The sequence below is a fragment of the Trachemys scripta genome, chromosome 1 (genome assembly GCF_013100865.1).
Source record: "Trachemys scripta elegans isolate TJP31775 chromosome 1, CAS_Tse_1.0, whole genome shotgun sequence".
NCBI lineage: Eukaryota > Metazoa > Chordata > Testudines > Emydidae > Trachemys > Trachemys scripta.
The window spans coordinates 338,210,301-338,223,393 of record NC_048298.1 but is presented as its reverse complement, the minus strand read 5'-3'; the positions used below and the strand labels follow the sequence as shown (position 1 = coordinate 338,223,393).

Sequence of the window (13,093 nt, the reverse complement as noted above, 5' to 3'; positions counted from 1 at the left end):
GGGGGTTACAGACGGGGGTGTGGCTGTGCAGGGATGGAGGGGGTTGTTAGAGCTGGGGGTGTGGCCGTGCAGGGATGGAGGGGGTTGGTAGAGCGGGGGGTGGGGCGGTGCGGGGAGGAGGGGGGTGGTAGAGCTGGGGGTGGGGGGGTGGAGGGAGGGCTGCGGGGGTGACAGGGGGGTGTGGCCGGGGAGGGAGGGAGGGGGGGTTACAGCTGGTGGTGTGCCCGTGCAGGTGGTGTATTTCACAGCGACGTTCCCATACCTGGTCCTCATCGTGCTCATCATCCGAGGAGCCACGCTGGATGGATCCATCGAGGGCATCCGCTTCTACCTGTCCTCGGACTGGAGCAGGCTACAGAGTGCTCAGGTACCCCCCCCCCCTTCCATGGGCACCTTAGACTCCCCCCGCTCGCCATAGAATCTCAGGGTTGGAAGGGACCTCAAGAGGTCACCTAGTCCAACCCCCTGCTCAAAGCAGGACCAATTCCCAGCTAAATCATCCCAGCCCGGGCTGTGTCAAGCCGGGCCTCAAGCATCGGCGGTGGCGGCGTCGGCGGGACGCGGCGGCCCAGCTTTACACTCGGTGGCGGCGGCAGGACGCGGCGGCCTGGCTTTGCGCTCGGCGGGTGCAGTGGTGGCGGCGGGATGCAGTGGCCCGGCGTTGCACTCGGCAGTGGTGGCGGCGGTGGGACTCGGCGGCCTGGCTTTGCGCACGGCAGTGGAGGCGGCGGGATGCAATGGCCCGGCTTTGCGCTCGGTGGGCGCGGCGGCGGCGGGATGCAATGGCCCGGGTTTGTGCTCGGCGGGCGTGGCGGCCCGCGAGAAGCGTGTTCTGGGTGGAGAAGGAGCCGGCTCCCAACCAGCTTCTCTCCCCCTAGGTGTGGAACGACGCTGCCTCACAGATCTTCTACTCGCTGGGCATTGGCTTCGGGGGGCTGCTCTCCATGGCCTCCTACAACAAGTTTGACAACAACGTGATCAGGTGAATGGCGGGCCAGGGAGTGCTCTGGGCCAGGCCAGGTGGGGCCGAGGCAGCACGGTCCCAAGTGACCCCGCACACATGCTGCAGGGGAGGTTGCCCAGCTGCCGGGGGGGGGGTGGGGGAAGGGGGCAGGTGTCTTTGCTGCCATGATGACTCCAGAGCCACCTGGGTCTCTACGCTTGTCCCAGAGCTAGAACTTGTGACCTGCTCCTGAATGCCAGGTCCTGCCAGCTGAGCTACGTGGGAGCCTGGGAACTCCAGTTGGCTACCACCACTGGGGCGGGGAGCCGGGATCCCAGCTCCTTGGCAGCTCTGCCACCCCCTCGGCTCCATGGGGAGCTGCTTGATGGTGTGAACGTCTCATCCCAAAGGCTTGACTGTCTCTGTGACAGAGATCCTGGGCGGGGGCGGGGCAGCCCAGGCTCCTACCAACTCCTCGTACAACCTACCCTTCTCCCCCGCCCCCGCTCTGCTGCCCACAGGGACACCCTGGTTATTGCCATCGGGAACTGCTGCACCAGCTTCTTCGCTGGATTTGCCATCTTCTCCATCCTGGGCCACATGGCGTGGAGGAAGAAAGTACCGGTGGGGGAGGTGGCCGATTCAGGTACGGGCGGGGCTGGCTGTCCGTCCTGCCTGGGTGAAACCATCCTGCTCAGCCCCTGCCTCCCATCCTACCCCACCCCACCCGAATTCCGTGCCCGCCCCAGTGATGTTGGGGGGCTGGGGGGGTTTTCTGGCAATTCCTCTCCAGATCAGGCCAGCTGGGCCTCCAGCAGGAGGTGCCCTCACTCCGGACCCTTGAGGATCGGGCGGCTCCTTGCCCTGGATTTAGGAGCTTAGCTTTGGGCAGCTGGGTTTAAAACTTGGCCTTTACCCCTTGGGAGACGGGGCGGGGGTTGGCTCCGGGGACGATTCAGGTCTATCCCTGCGAGGGGTGCAGCCCACCCTCAGGGCATCCCGGCAGGGCACTGCTGGAGTTTCTAATGCGCCCCCCCTCACCCCAACCCTTCTTGAATGTGTCCTGGCACAGGGCATCCCTTCAGGGACCACCGCAGGTACTGTCCTGCCCGTCTGGCTGGCGCCGCCCTTGATCTGGTGTGACCTGCACCCATTGGGGCACCCCACCTTTTCCCAGTCCGTTGGGCTTCAGGGGAAAAGCACCTACCCGTACCCAATCCGTAGGGCTCCGGGTGTAACTACCCCGGTCAGTGTAAGTACCCGCCCCCTTTCCCAATCCGTCGGGCTCCGGGTGTAACTACCCCGGTCGATGTAAGTACCCGCCCCCTTTCCCAATCCGTCGGGCTCCGGGTGTAACTACCCTGGTCGATGTAAGTACCCGCCCCCTTCCCCAATCCGTCGGGCTCCGGGTGTAACTAACCCGGTCGATGTAAGTACCCGCCCCCTTCCCCAATCCGTAGGGCTCCGGGTGTAACTAACCCGGTCGATGTAAGTACCCGCCCCCTTTCCCAATCCGTAGGGCTCCGGGTGTAACTACCCCGGTCGATGTAAGTACCCGCCCCCTTTCCCAATCCGTAGGGCTCCGGGTGTAACTACCCCGGTCGATGTAAGTACCCGCCCCCTTTCCCAATCCGTCGGGCTCCGGGTGTAACTACCCTGGTCGATGTAAGTACCCGCCCCCTTCCCCAATCCGTCGGGCTCCGGGTGTAACTAACCCGGTCGATGTAAGTACCCGCCCCCTTCCCCAATCCGTAGGGCTCCGGGTGTATACTACTTCTGCAGGTGTGCAGGACCTTTTCCCAGTGAAAGAGCCTCACACAGTAATACGCTACATAACCTCTATCTATTACCAGTCACCAAAACCGGACTGCACACGCTACCCACAGTGCCCGCCACTCCCAATCAGACACTGAACTTTACTTGATGACCATCTGGGGGACTCCAGTTTCTGCACTGTGAGGTCTGGCAGCTCTGATCTTTGGGGCTATGCCCTGGAGTTGGTTCCCAAAGAACTTCCTTTTGGACCCCAGTTTATATAGTGAAACTTGAGTCCTTTTTAGCTGTACCTTAACCAATCATTGTAGTAAAATGTTACTGACCAATCCTAACATCGTGTAACAAAATTCTCTAACCAGTCCTACCTCACCCCCTTCATTAATTTTGCTAGGTGTAAATTAATTATGTAACAGACAAAACAATTAAAGAACCAGACAGACCATTCAGATAAACTATGGGGAAGTGGGGACCGTAATGACAAAACAGAACAGAAACGGGAATTTCACAACCACAACTATTGATAAGTGATTTCTTGCCAGACAGATGCTGTCAAACTGAGTTTTCTTTAGCCGTCTTATGTTTCCTTATCTGGTGATAGAAGACGAAGGCCTTAGGCTTTTGGCCTTACGATGTGGCTGCAGACAAAGGCCTTATCCTTAGACCGGGGTAGAAACACCCTGGCCAGGAGTGAACGTTGCTGGGCTATGCTGCTGCGGGAGGCCGTGTTCTCCATTTCTCCTCCTCCTCCCCGGCAGGTCCTGGGCTTGCCTTCGTAGCCTACCCAGAAGCCCTTGCTCTGTTGCCTGGCTCTGCCTTCTGGTCGGTCCTGTTCTTCCTGATGATGTTCACGCTGGGAGTGGATACCCTGGTGGGTATAACCTGGCAGGTCATTGCTCGCACGCCCCTTCCCTTCACCGCTGGGGGCTGCTGGCCTCTCTGGCCCCCGCCTCCCTGCAGCGCAGAGGTGTCGCCCTCCTGGCCGTGGATCTGGGACGTGCTGGCCCCTAGCGATGGAGAGAAGCTTCTGCGCCCGCCCATCGGCTCCACCTGCCTCTTGGACACATGGTCCAGCAGCGTCCACCCCTCACCCCAGCGTCTGTAAATCCCGCTGGGCCAGGGGGTCCAGAGCTGGGTTCTGTGGCAGAGCTGGGTTCATGGGGGACGGTGTCAGCACCCTCCCCCAGGACACATTGTCATGCCCTTTATAGAGGGGGCAGGGGGTGCTCCTTGGAGGGGTGGGGCAGGAGCATGTGGTGGGACGGGGTGTGGGGTTCTCCTTGGAGGGGTGGGGCAGGAGCATTCAATGGGCAGGGGCGTGGGGCAGGAGCATGCGGTGGGGCGGGGGTGGGGGGTTCTCCTTGGAAGGGTGGGGCAGGAGCATGTGGTGGGATGGGGTGTGGGGTTCTCCTTGGAGGGGTGGGGCAGGAGAATGCGGTGGGGCAGGGGCGTGGGGTGGTCTTTGGAAAGGTTGGGCGGGGGGGCGGGATCCTTGCCACCCTGAGTAGGACGGGCAGTCAGGAGTGACCCTTGCCAGCTTCCTCTGGACTTAGCCCCACATGATGTGTGGGGTGCTCCTGGAGACACTCCCTCCGCACCAGGGCCTGGGACACGCTCAGCAGGGTGCCGGGGCACTGAGCGCACATCCCGAGATCGGCAGAGTCCCATGGGCAGGTGCCTGGGATGCCTGACGCCCTCGTCTCTCCCCCAGTTCGGGAACATGGAGGGCATCACCACGGCCGTGCTGGACGAGTTCCCGGCCCTGCGCGAGTGGAGATGGAAAACCCTCTTCCTGGGTGCGCTGTGCTTCACCTTCTACCTGCTGGGCCTGCTGCTCATCACCGAGGTAGGGCAGAGCTCAGCCCCCGGCCCGTCGTGTGCAGCCCCACGGGGAGCCGGCTGTCGGGGCCGAATTGTCTCCAGCCCACAGATGCCATCGGCCTCGGGGCAGGAGCCCACGACTGTCTGCTTGGCACGGGGGGCGGGGCCTTCCCCTCTGGACGGGGGCTCCGGGGGGTGCTCACCCTGCTGTGCCACACTCGGGCTGGAGATGGGTGGCCGGGTCTGTGGCTCAGCTGGGCACATGCTGGGCAAGCAAAGCGCCCCACAGCGGGTCCGTGGGGGCAGAGGCTGCCCCTCCGGCATGACAGGCGCTGGGCGTGTTTCCCCGCCTGTGCCCGGCTGGGTGTTCATGTGCCCGCTGCACTGTCGCTTGCAGGGCGGCATTTACTGGTTCACCCTCATCGACGCCTACAGCACCAGCTTCGGTCTCATCATCATCACCCTCTTCATGTGCATTGGCATTGCCTTCTTCTACGGTGAGTGTCCCCAGCCCGGGGCTCGGTGCATCCCAGAGCATTGGACTAACCTCCCTCCTCACCCACCGCGGAAATGCAGCCGCCTCTGGGGCACGACATGGTAGCTGCTTCACAGCACATAATAACACCACTCCACCTTGTTCAAGCATCAGCCGCGTGCTTGGTACAGGACGCAGAGGGAGCCCTGGCTGATCTCCACCCTGGAGGGCAGTACGTTTCCGGCCAAGGCTCAGGGCCCCAGTGCTTCCTCCAGAAACCAGCAGCACCCTCTGGAACCGCTGACCCGGAAAGAGCACTTCCTTCTGAGCTACCAAGCGCCCTCTCTGCAGCCCCCGGGGGTGCTGGGAGATCTGCCATCCAAGCCCTGCCCTGGTGTGCCCCTGGGGAGCTCGCCCAGTGCCGGGTCCGGCTGAGTGGCGGGGACGCCCCAGCACTGGTGCAGGGGGTGCCCATGGCCCCGGGGGTTCTCCTCTTTAAACCTCCATTTGTCCCCATCTCAGGAGTGAACCAGTTCTGCCGGGACATCGTTGACATGATCTGCCGGTGCCCGCCCTGGTGCAGCAAGCTGGTGCTGTACTTCAAGGCATGCTGGGTATTCATCACGCCGTGCCTGCTGCTGGTAGGTACCGGCCCTGCCCGCGGAGCTCCCACACCACACGCAAGGGGCAGCTGTGTGATGCAGGAGCCAAGCCGGCCTGTGTCGCCAGGCCCAGGGCAACTTTAGTGCTGAAGAGCTGAGCTGCTCGGGGGCCTTCCTGACCCGGCAGCCAGATGGGGGCCGTGCAGGCCCCGGGTGTCCCGGCCTGTAACCCCCTCGGCATCCCCGGGGCAAGGCCAGACTCGACGGTGCTGCACCACTGCCCCCTAGTGGCTGCAGCCGGTACAGGTAGAATAGACCGAGTTCTGGCAGCCCTCGTGACCCCCATCCCCATGGTATCTGGGCACTTTCAAGGGTGGGGGTGGGGGCGGGCAGGCCCCTTGCTGCAAGAGGTGGGTCCGGATGGCGGGGGAAGGGCTGCGGGTGTCTGACCGTGCTGCTCGGATCTGCCCTTCCAGTTCATCCTCTTCTACATCTTCCTGGAGATGTACAACACGACCCTGCACTACGGCGCCTACGCCTACCCGCGCTGGGGCAAGGCCCTGGGCGTGTGCATGGGCACTGTGACCTGCATCCAGATCCCGCTCTGGGCGCTCGTGGCCATCTGCAGGGAGTCGGGGACGCTGACGGACGTGAGTGTGGAGCCGAGCTGCCCGCTCTGCCTCCTCCCCGGGACCCCGTGCAATCCGGCTCCCCCCCAGGGGTGGGGAGGATGTGGCTGGAAGGAGCTGGGAGCTCCCGGCTGGGGGGGTGCAGAGTGGGGCATGCTGGGATCTGGATACCTGCCATCTCTCACCACCTGGGCTGGAGCCCCTGCTGGGCCTTGGTTCGTCCTTTCTGGGCAGGGCTCAGGCTCCCGACCGCAGCCCCGGGGCCCAACCCTGCGGCCGTCGGGCAAATGCTGCCGTGCTTCAGCAGTCATGTGCCTCAGCCCCCCACCCCGTGAGTCCTTGGGCCTCGCTCCCCCGAGGGCTGGGCCTGGCGCCTGGCTCACCTCCTCCTCGTCCGAGGGCTGGGCCTGGCGCCTGGCTCACCCCCATCCCCACACTCCTTGCAGCGGTTCCGGAAAGCCATCCACCCCCTGAACTCCTGGCGCACGGCGACCACCCATGCCGAGGTCATCGATGTCCCCTACACCATCAACCTGGTGGACAGCGACTTCGGCAGCCCGTCCCAGGGGAGCAGTGAGGCCTGAGGGGCTGGGGCTGGCAGCAGAACCGGGGCTCCAGGCAGGTCGCTGCCAGGGGTGCCCTCTCCGCTCCAGGCAGCTGCTCCGGGCTCCGTTGTGGCAGGCGGAGGCCGCGGCCGGCGCTCCCGGGTCCCGCTGGAGGCTGCAGCTGGCCCCTTGCCTGCAGGAACCTGCTGCTCTCCAGCCACAGCGGTGCCAGCAGGGGTAGGACTCTGCTCAGGGCTGTGGCCAGTCCGCCGCCGGGCGCTTCGCAAGAGGGGCCTGGTCTCTGAACCTTCTTAAAACGACAGGGACAGGATTGTACGCCAGAGAATCGATTGCACATGCTCCCAGGTGCCCCCCGGGCATGGACAGAGAGGGGGGCAGACGGGGGGCCCGGGGCGCAGACAGAGCTGAGTGCTCCTGGCCCAGCTGCGTGATTCCCCAGCGCTGAAGCGAGGCTGGGCTGCTGCTGTCCTAGCGCTATCATCGGTGCCAGGGGCTGGCCAGGCTCCCGGGGGCTGGGCTTGTGGTGGGGGACACCTCCGGCTCTGCACCTGCCAATCCCACGGGGTTTAGGCCCTGGGTTCCTCACCTCGGGCTTGGGCCTGGCCGGCCCATGTGTGGGGTTCTGCCCTTGGTGCCTCGTGCCAGGCTATGGATGGGCATGGAGCTTGTGTGGCTGACTGCCAGGAGTCAGCGCTGGGCTTCCTACCACTGACCCTGCTCGGGGTGGCAGCTGGCAGCACTCAGGCCAGCTGCTCCGTTGGCCAACCCGGCCATGGCACTAATCTGCTCCTGCCCTGGTCTCAGCCTGGGCCCCAGGCCCCATAGCAGGGCACGGCTGGCAGGGCCACAGCCCAAGCGTGCCCCGGGGCGAGGACTTGTGGCCAGGGGGTTGGTGGTGGCACCAGGTTCATGGTGCACGGCTGGGAAGCACCTTGCCCTCCCCTGCTCCACGGGAACCGCCCAAGGGGGGAGGGCGGCAGCTGCTGCGAGCAGGGCTGGCAGAGGCAGCGAGATGCAGGGGGAGGGGGTCTCTCCACGCGCTGGCCCTGCCGAGGGGCTGGGTTTGGGGGGCCCCGGCTCGCAGGCTGATGGGATTTCTCTGCTGCTGAAATAAAGGCTCAGTGTTTTCTATACAGAACTGGCCAGTCTCCTCTTAGCGCCCCACTGGCGGCCGTGGGGACAGTGCTGCCCGGTCCCTGCGTGGGGCTGCTCCGGCCTGCGGGGGAAAGGGCCAGCAGGGCCTCCAGCTGTATGGCAGTATGAATCGACCCCCCCACACCCTGCAGGGTGGGGGAATTGCTGGGAGGCTGCAGTACTGTGTGTGTGAAGCGCTGGGCCCGCCCTGGCTGTGCAATGCATGGCCGGCTCCTCGTGCCCCCCCTGCCCCGAGTCAGCACACGGCGGGGGGGAAGGGAGGCCGGAGCTGGGCCCGTGCCAGCACTTCACCGCACTGGGCGCTTTAGGTTTAAACCGTCCCACTGGCTCTCAGCCCCCAGGAGCTGCCCTAGCCTGGGCTGGGTGGGGCTGTGAGTGACGCCCCCCTGCAGCCGCTGCATCCCCAGCCAAGCCACAGCTGCTCAGGGCCGGCTGCCTGCCTGAGGCCTGTTCGAGCTGCCCCGAGCCAGCCCTGGTGCGCACGGCAGGGGCCGAGCAGGACTAGCCGCCAGGCTCGCTCTGCTCCTGCGGGCATTGCTGGGAGCGGGGCCCTGCGGGAGGATTTGGAGCCTCCTGGCAAGACAGCCGGGCCCAGCCGTGTAACCGGGGCGGGGCTGGGGGTTGGCCTGGACGTTCCAGCCATGGGCGCGTGGGCGGCTTGGGGTTAGTTTTGGCCCCCCCAGGCGCTGCTGCTGGCAGGCGGCTCAGGGCTTTTCATGCCCCAGGCCAGCAGGGGAGACAGATGCTGCCGTTCCTGCCTGCAGGCGCTGACTGCTCCGGGTCTGATTCCCCCCCCGCCAGTTCCGGGTTGACACTGATCTTATCTCTGCAGCTTCCTGTCCCTGCACCAGGGCCGGCCGCAGCCTGTGCCCAGCCTGGCCTGCCACGGTGCAGGGCGCAGGCTCCCAGCGGGGAATGTGAGGAGCTTCTGGGGCGGGGCAGAGAGAATTCAGGGGTGGAAGGACCAGCGGCTGCAGGGCCTCTTGGTCATGGCACAGGCTGCCCTGCTGGGAGCAAGGCCCTCGCTCCCCAAGAGGGCTGGCATGGGGGGGTGGGGCCAGTGCCCCTGCCAACGCTGGGAGAGGCAGGAAAGTTGGCAGCATGTTCAGGGCTGGCTCATTAACAGAGTCACACCCCAGTGGGGGGGGGGAGGGCAGGCAGAGCCCCGGCCCCCTGTGTGTGTGATTGCTGTGAGACCCCCCCCCACCCCGGTATCATGGAACGGGTGCTAGAGAGCACCCCACGGCCCCCTGGCTGCTACATGTTGCCCTGGGGCCCCACCTGCTGCATTTCAGTCACAGAATAACTGTGCCACCCCCCCAGTGCATCGGGGCAGCCTCTCGCCAACCCCCTCCCCCTGTACAGGGGGTGTATCTAGGTGAAGGGCTGCGGGGATCGTACCAGGATGCAAACCAGCTAGTGCCCAGGGCAGCGGAGCTGGGGGGATGGGGGCTCTGCTACCCAGCCTGGGGCTTGGCCTGTCTGCGCAGTGCAGGCGGCCGGGTGCCCGTTCCTCGCGGCAGAGCCTGAGCCAGCCAAGAAGAGACCCGCAGCCCCTCGCTCAAAATCTCCTACATGCTTTATTGGATTGAAAACAGTTTTATGAAATGACAAAACAAATCAGACTTGGCAGATGCATCACAATCGCTGCTTTATAAATGCCACCGCCTTCTCCAGCAAGCATCGGCGCGGGGCGCCAGGCCCAGCTGGGGCACCCCTGCCCACGGGCCGTGCTTAGGGCAGGGAGGAAGCGGCACACACCCGGGCCTGGGCTACACACCTCCCCGGGGCCCTTCCCACCCTGCTCTGGAACCACTGCCGGGAGGGAGGTGGGCGCTGCTGCCAGGCAAGGCCCCGAGGCTGCTCTCAGCGGGGTGTGCTGAGCTGGTCTGAAACTGCCCAGTGCAAGCCAAGCTGCATGGCTCGGGACCAGCCCTAGGCTGGCAGGAGCCGGCGGCCGGTGCAATTCCCATCACGGGCTGTCAGCGAAGGGCACATGACCCAGGGCTCCCTGGCACGCGCTGGCAGCAGGACGGCCCGCGGGCCAGCCAGGTGGCCAGCAGCAGCCCGTGGGGCAGGAGAGTGAGGAATCGCAGGCACTTAAGCAATGTAGAGGATTTTTCACTTATCTCAAAGCAACAATGTAATCATTTAGCTACCGGCTCTAAAACTCCTCCTTAGCCCTTCCTGGAGACGTGACATCCAGTATCTTCCACCAGCTACAAGCAAGGGCCCCAGCCAGCCCCCCTCCCTCCTCAGGGATCTTTGCCGCCAGCCCTGCTCCCCCCGAGAACACAGGATTCCTCCCCACTACCGCAGGCAGAACGCCAGGCCCCGCGCCAGGGGGCTCCTTGGTGGGTGCCCAAAGCCTGGGCGCTCCCGCACGGGGAGGGATCGGGCATGGGGGGCAGTGCACAGGGCGGGGGGGGGGGGGGGCTGGGTGCGCTCCTTCAAGTGAAGGTTGCAGACAGGCTCCAGCCGGCCGCGTGGAGGTAGCAATTGGTCACGGACCCTGCTCTCGCTGGGGGCGCTGCGGGGCTCTCGGCTGCTGGCTCCGCCGGCCTGGGTCTAGTCTGAACAGGGAGCAGCGCTGCAAAGGGGAACCCCCCTGGGCCAAGGCCAATCGCTCCTCCCTGCGAAACGTTCCTGACAGGCCGTGCCGGCCGCAGCAGGTGGCCCACCAGCCGAGAGCCGGCTCTGGTTCTCCCCAGCTCCTCATCCTCCCCCTGCTCCTCCCGCTGCAGCAGCCCAGCCCCGAGGGGCAGATACTGGCTGCCTGAAGCTGCCCTGGGACGTAGGAACTCCTCACTCCCTGGGAATCCCTGCTCAGAAACCAGGAGCCGCGAGCCCCAAGCCCGGCATTAGCTCCCGCCGTAGCACCCCCCCAGCCATCGCAGCAGGGAGGACGCCGGAGGAACCCCCCAGGGGCATTAGAACCACCCCTGGGGGCAGAACCGCCGAGTCCCTCCTCGGCTGGCTGCTGGAACTGGACACGGCCTGGCACAGCAGAGCCAACTCCTCGTCCAGCCATTTCAGCCCCTCCCCGAGGTATCCGGCCCCTGAGGGGAATTCTCATTCCCCAACCCCACTGGGTCCAGGCCCAGGGAACGGCCCTGATCCTGGCCCGACTCACCCAGGCAGCTCAATGAAGGTACCCGGCTGTCCCCAAATGGCTTGCGGCCCTTCGGCCTGGTGGGAGCTGCTCTGGGGTTCGCAGCACCTGCCTCCCCCACACCCCATTGCCTTTGCCCAGGGCCTGGCCCTGGCCGAGGGAAGCTCGCGCTGCCGAGGCTGGGAAGGCTGAGACAGGGCAGGGCCTGCTGGGGGATCTTCACGGAGCAGGCCCTGCTTCAGAAACAAACCCAGCAGGCTGCAGCCAGCTAAAGAAACAAACACTGCCTAGAATAGACTTGGCCACGGTTCCTGAATGCAGCACCAGCGGCCAGGCCCTGTTCTCTCCCCACAAAGCCCCGGCCCCGCGAGCTGGCACGCGCCTTCTGCTTTCCCCTGCCAAAACCGCAGAAGCCCCAGCCTCTCTCCCCAGTCACCCCAGCCACGGGGCGCCTGTCCCAAAGTGCCCTTCGCTGCCCACCCGAGAGAGCCGCAAAGACACGCACCAGGCAGCTACCCCTAAGAGATCGCAGCGGATTCAACCCTGAGTAGCCAGGACTCGGCCCTGACCTCCCGGAGCCGGTGCCCGGCCCAGGCGAGAGGGAGGCCAAAGCCCTGGGGGTGCATAGATGCAAGCGGCAGGTCCGGCCCAGAGGGACCCCTCCCCTGGGCGGGTTCTCAAGCCGATCAGGAGCCGCGCGTGCAGGAGTCCCGAAGAAGCCGAAAGGGGGAAAATCAAAGCCCGTTAAACAAACCCGCACTGCCGTATGGCCGAGCGGAGGCAGGGGCTCTCGGAAGGCATGAGAAGCCATGCACAGCAAAGCAGGGGGCTACTGAACTGGAGGGAGGGAGAAGGGGCGGCTGGTTTCCACGTCAGGAAATAAATACGTTTAAAGAGCTCCCCCCCCCGCGGATTTTACACGACTTGATTGGGAGGCAGAGGGTGTCTGGGGGCGGGGAAGGGGTGGGCAGTCGCAAGCATCCCACCCATGTGGCTCCTGGAAGGGGTGGGAAGGGTGCCCTCGCTTGTGGCTCTGTGCCCCGCCCCTCCTTGCCCAATGGATTGGGTTGGTGGCTGGCTTTCCTCCTCCTCCTACTTCTTGGGCTTCTTGAAGATCTTTAGGGGGAACTTTTTCTTGCCCTGGCTGGAGTCAGTCTCCTCGCCCGTGGAGCCGCTGTCCTCTTCCCCGGCGTTCTTCTTGGCGGCCAGCTGCGGGATGCGGGTGTTCTTAGCGTTGCCGGGCCTGGAGTCAGAGATGGGGGAGGGCGTGTCGGGCTCGGTGGAGCTGGGGCTGTGTGAGCGGGAGGAATCCGAGTGCCTGATCTCCCCGAGGCTGGCGGACTTCTCCATACCATGGTTCAGCATCATCATCTTCTTCGCCACCACCGGGCTCTCGGCCAGCCGCTCCTGCAAAGCCCCCAGCGAGGAGGCCTCGCTGTGCCTGCTGCCTCCGTTGGAGGTCGGGGCGCAGCCGGCAGGGTGGCCTGAAGCAGCCTCCTCTGTGGACCGGGTCAGCATGGGGGGCCTGGCGGCCAGGAGCTTGGGAACAGAGCCTGGGATGCGCTGATGGTCGCTCATGTACAGGAAGGAGGAATCGGAGTCGGAGTGACTTAGGTCTCTGTGGGCGGGAGAAGAAGGAGGTCACAACAGAGTCCCATGCCCGGAGGAGCCTTGCACGCACATGCACACACATGCACAATGGCTCAGCCCGGCTAACACAGTGGAACTCTCCCATTTGCTATTCTGCAACAAGCCTCCAGGAGCAAACCAGTCCTGCTGCTCTGCTCCTGCCAGGCCCCGTCCTGCTCTACCGCGGTGCTTGCCCTCCAGGGGCGCTGCTGGCCGGCCCAGCCGAGCCAGGACTTGCCCCGCCCATGCATGCGACTTGGCACATGGGGCAGAGCAAACCCCCTGGCAGAGCTGCTGTCTGCAGCTAGTGGGAACCAGGGCAGGTTCCCTTGGCTTCGGCTGTCCATTCTGTGCCCTTGTGCCCGGAATCAGGGTGATATAAAATTAT

The 13,093-nt window shown here is 64.9% G+C and overlaps 2 protein-coding genes across 9 annotated transcripts in view; one reads left to right on the top strand and one right to left on the bottom strand.

Annotated features, from left to right (window-relative positions):
• The window catches only part of LOC117871364 (sodium-dependent proline transporter-like), a 45,330-nt gene extending 37,408 nt beyond the window's left edge, over positions 1 to 7,922 (top strand). For all 6 annotated transcript variants that reach the window (XM_034759284.1, XM_034759286.1, XM_034759288.1 and 3 more), the window contains 9 exons: positions 233 to 367; positions 879 to 982; positions 1,465 to 1,589; positions 3,475 to 3,587; positions 4,428 to 4,562; positions 4,935 to 5,034; positions 5,535 to 5,653; positions 6,091 to 6,264; positions 6,690 to 7,922. In XM_034759284.1, coding sequence (XP_034615175.1) covers positions 233 to 367; positions 879 to 982; positions 1,465 to 1,589; positions 3,475 to 3,587; positions 4,428 to 4,562; positions 4,935 to 5,034; positions 5,535 to 5,653; positions 6,091 to 6,264; positions 6,690 to 6,827 — 1,143 coding nt within the window. In that variant the 3' untranslated portion in view covers positions 6,828 to 7,922. The remainder of the gene's footprint in view (positions 1 to 232; positions 368 to 878; positions 983 to 1,464; positions 1,590 to 3,474; positions 3,588 to 4,427; positions 4,563 to 4,934; positions 5,035 to 5,534; positions 5,654 to 6,090; positions 6,265 to 6,689) is intronic.
• Positions 7,923 to 9,524: 1,602 nt separating this feature from the next.
• STIM1 (stromal interaction molecule 1) overlaps positions 9,525 to 13,093 on the bottom strand; it is a 162,593-nt gene continuing 159,024 nt past the window's right edge. For all 3 annotated transcript variants that reach the window (XM_034759281.1, XM_034759280.1, XM_034759282.1), the window contains one exon: positions 9,525 to 12,694. In XM_034759281.1, coding sequence (XP_034615172.1) covers positions 12,169 to 12,694 — 526 coding nt within the window. In that variant the 3' untranslated portion in view covers positions 9,525 to 12,168. The remainder of the gene's footprint in view (positions 12,695 to 13,093) is intronic.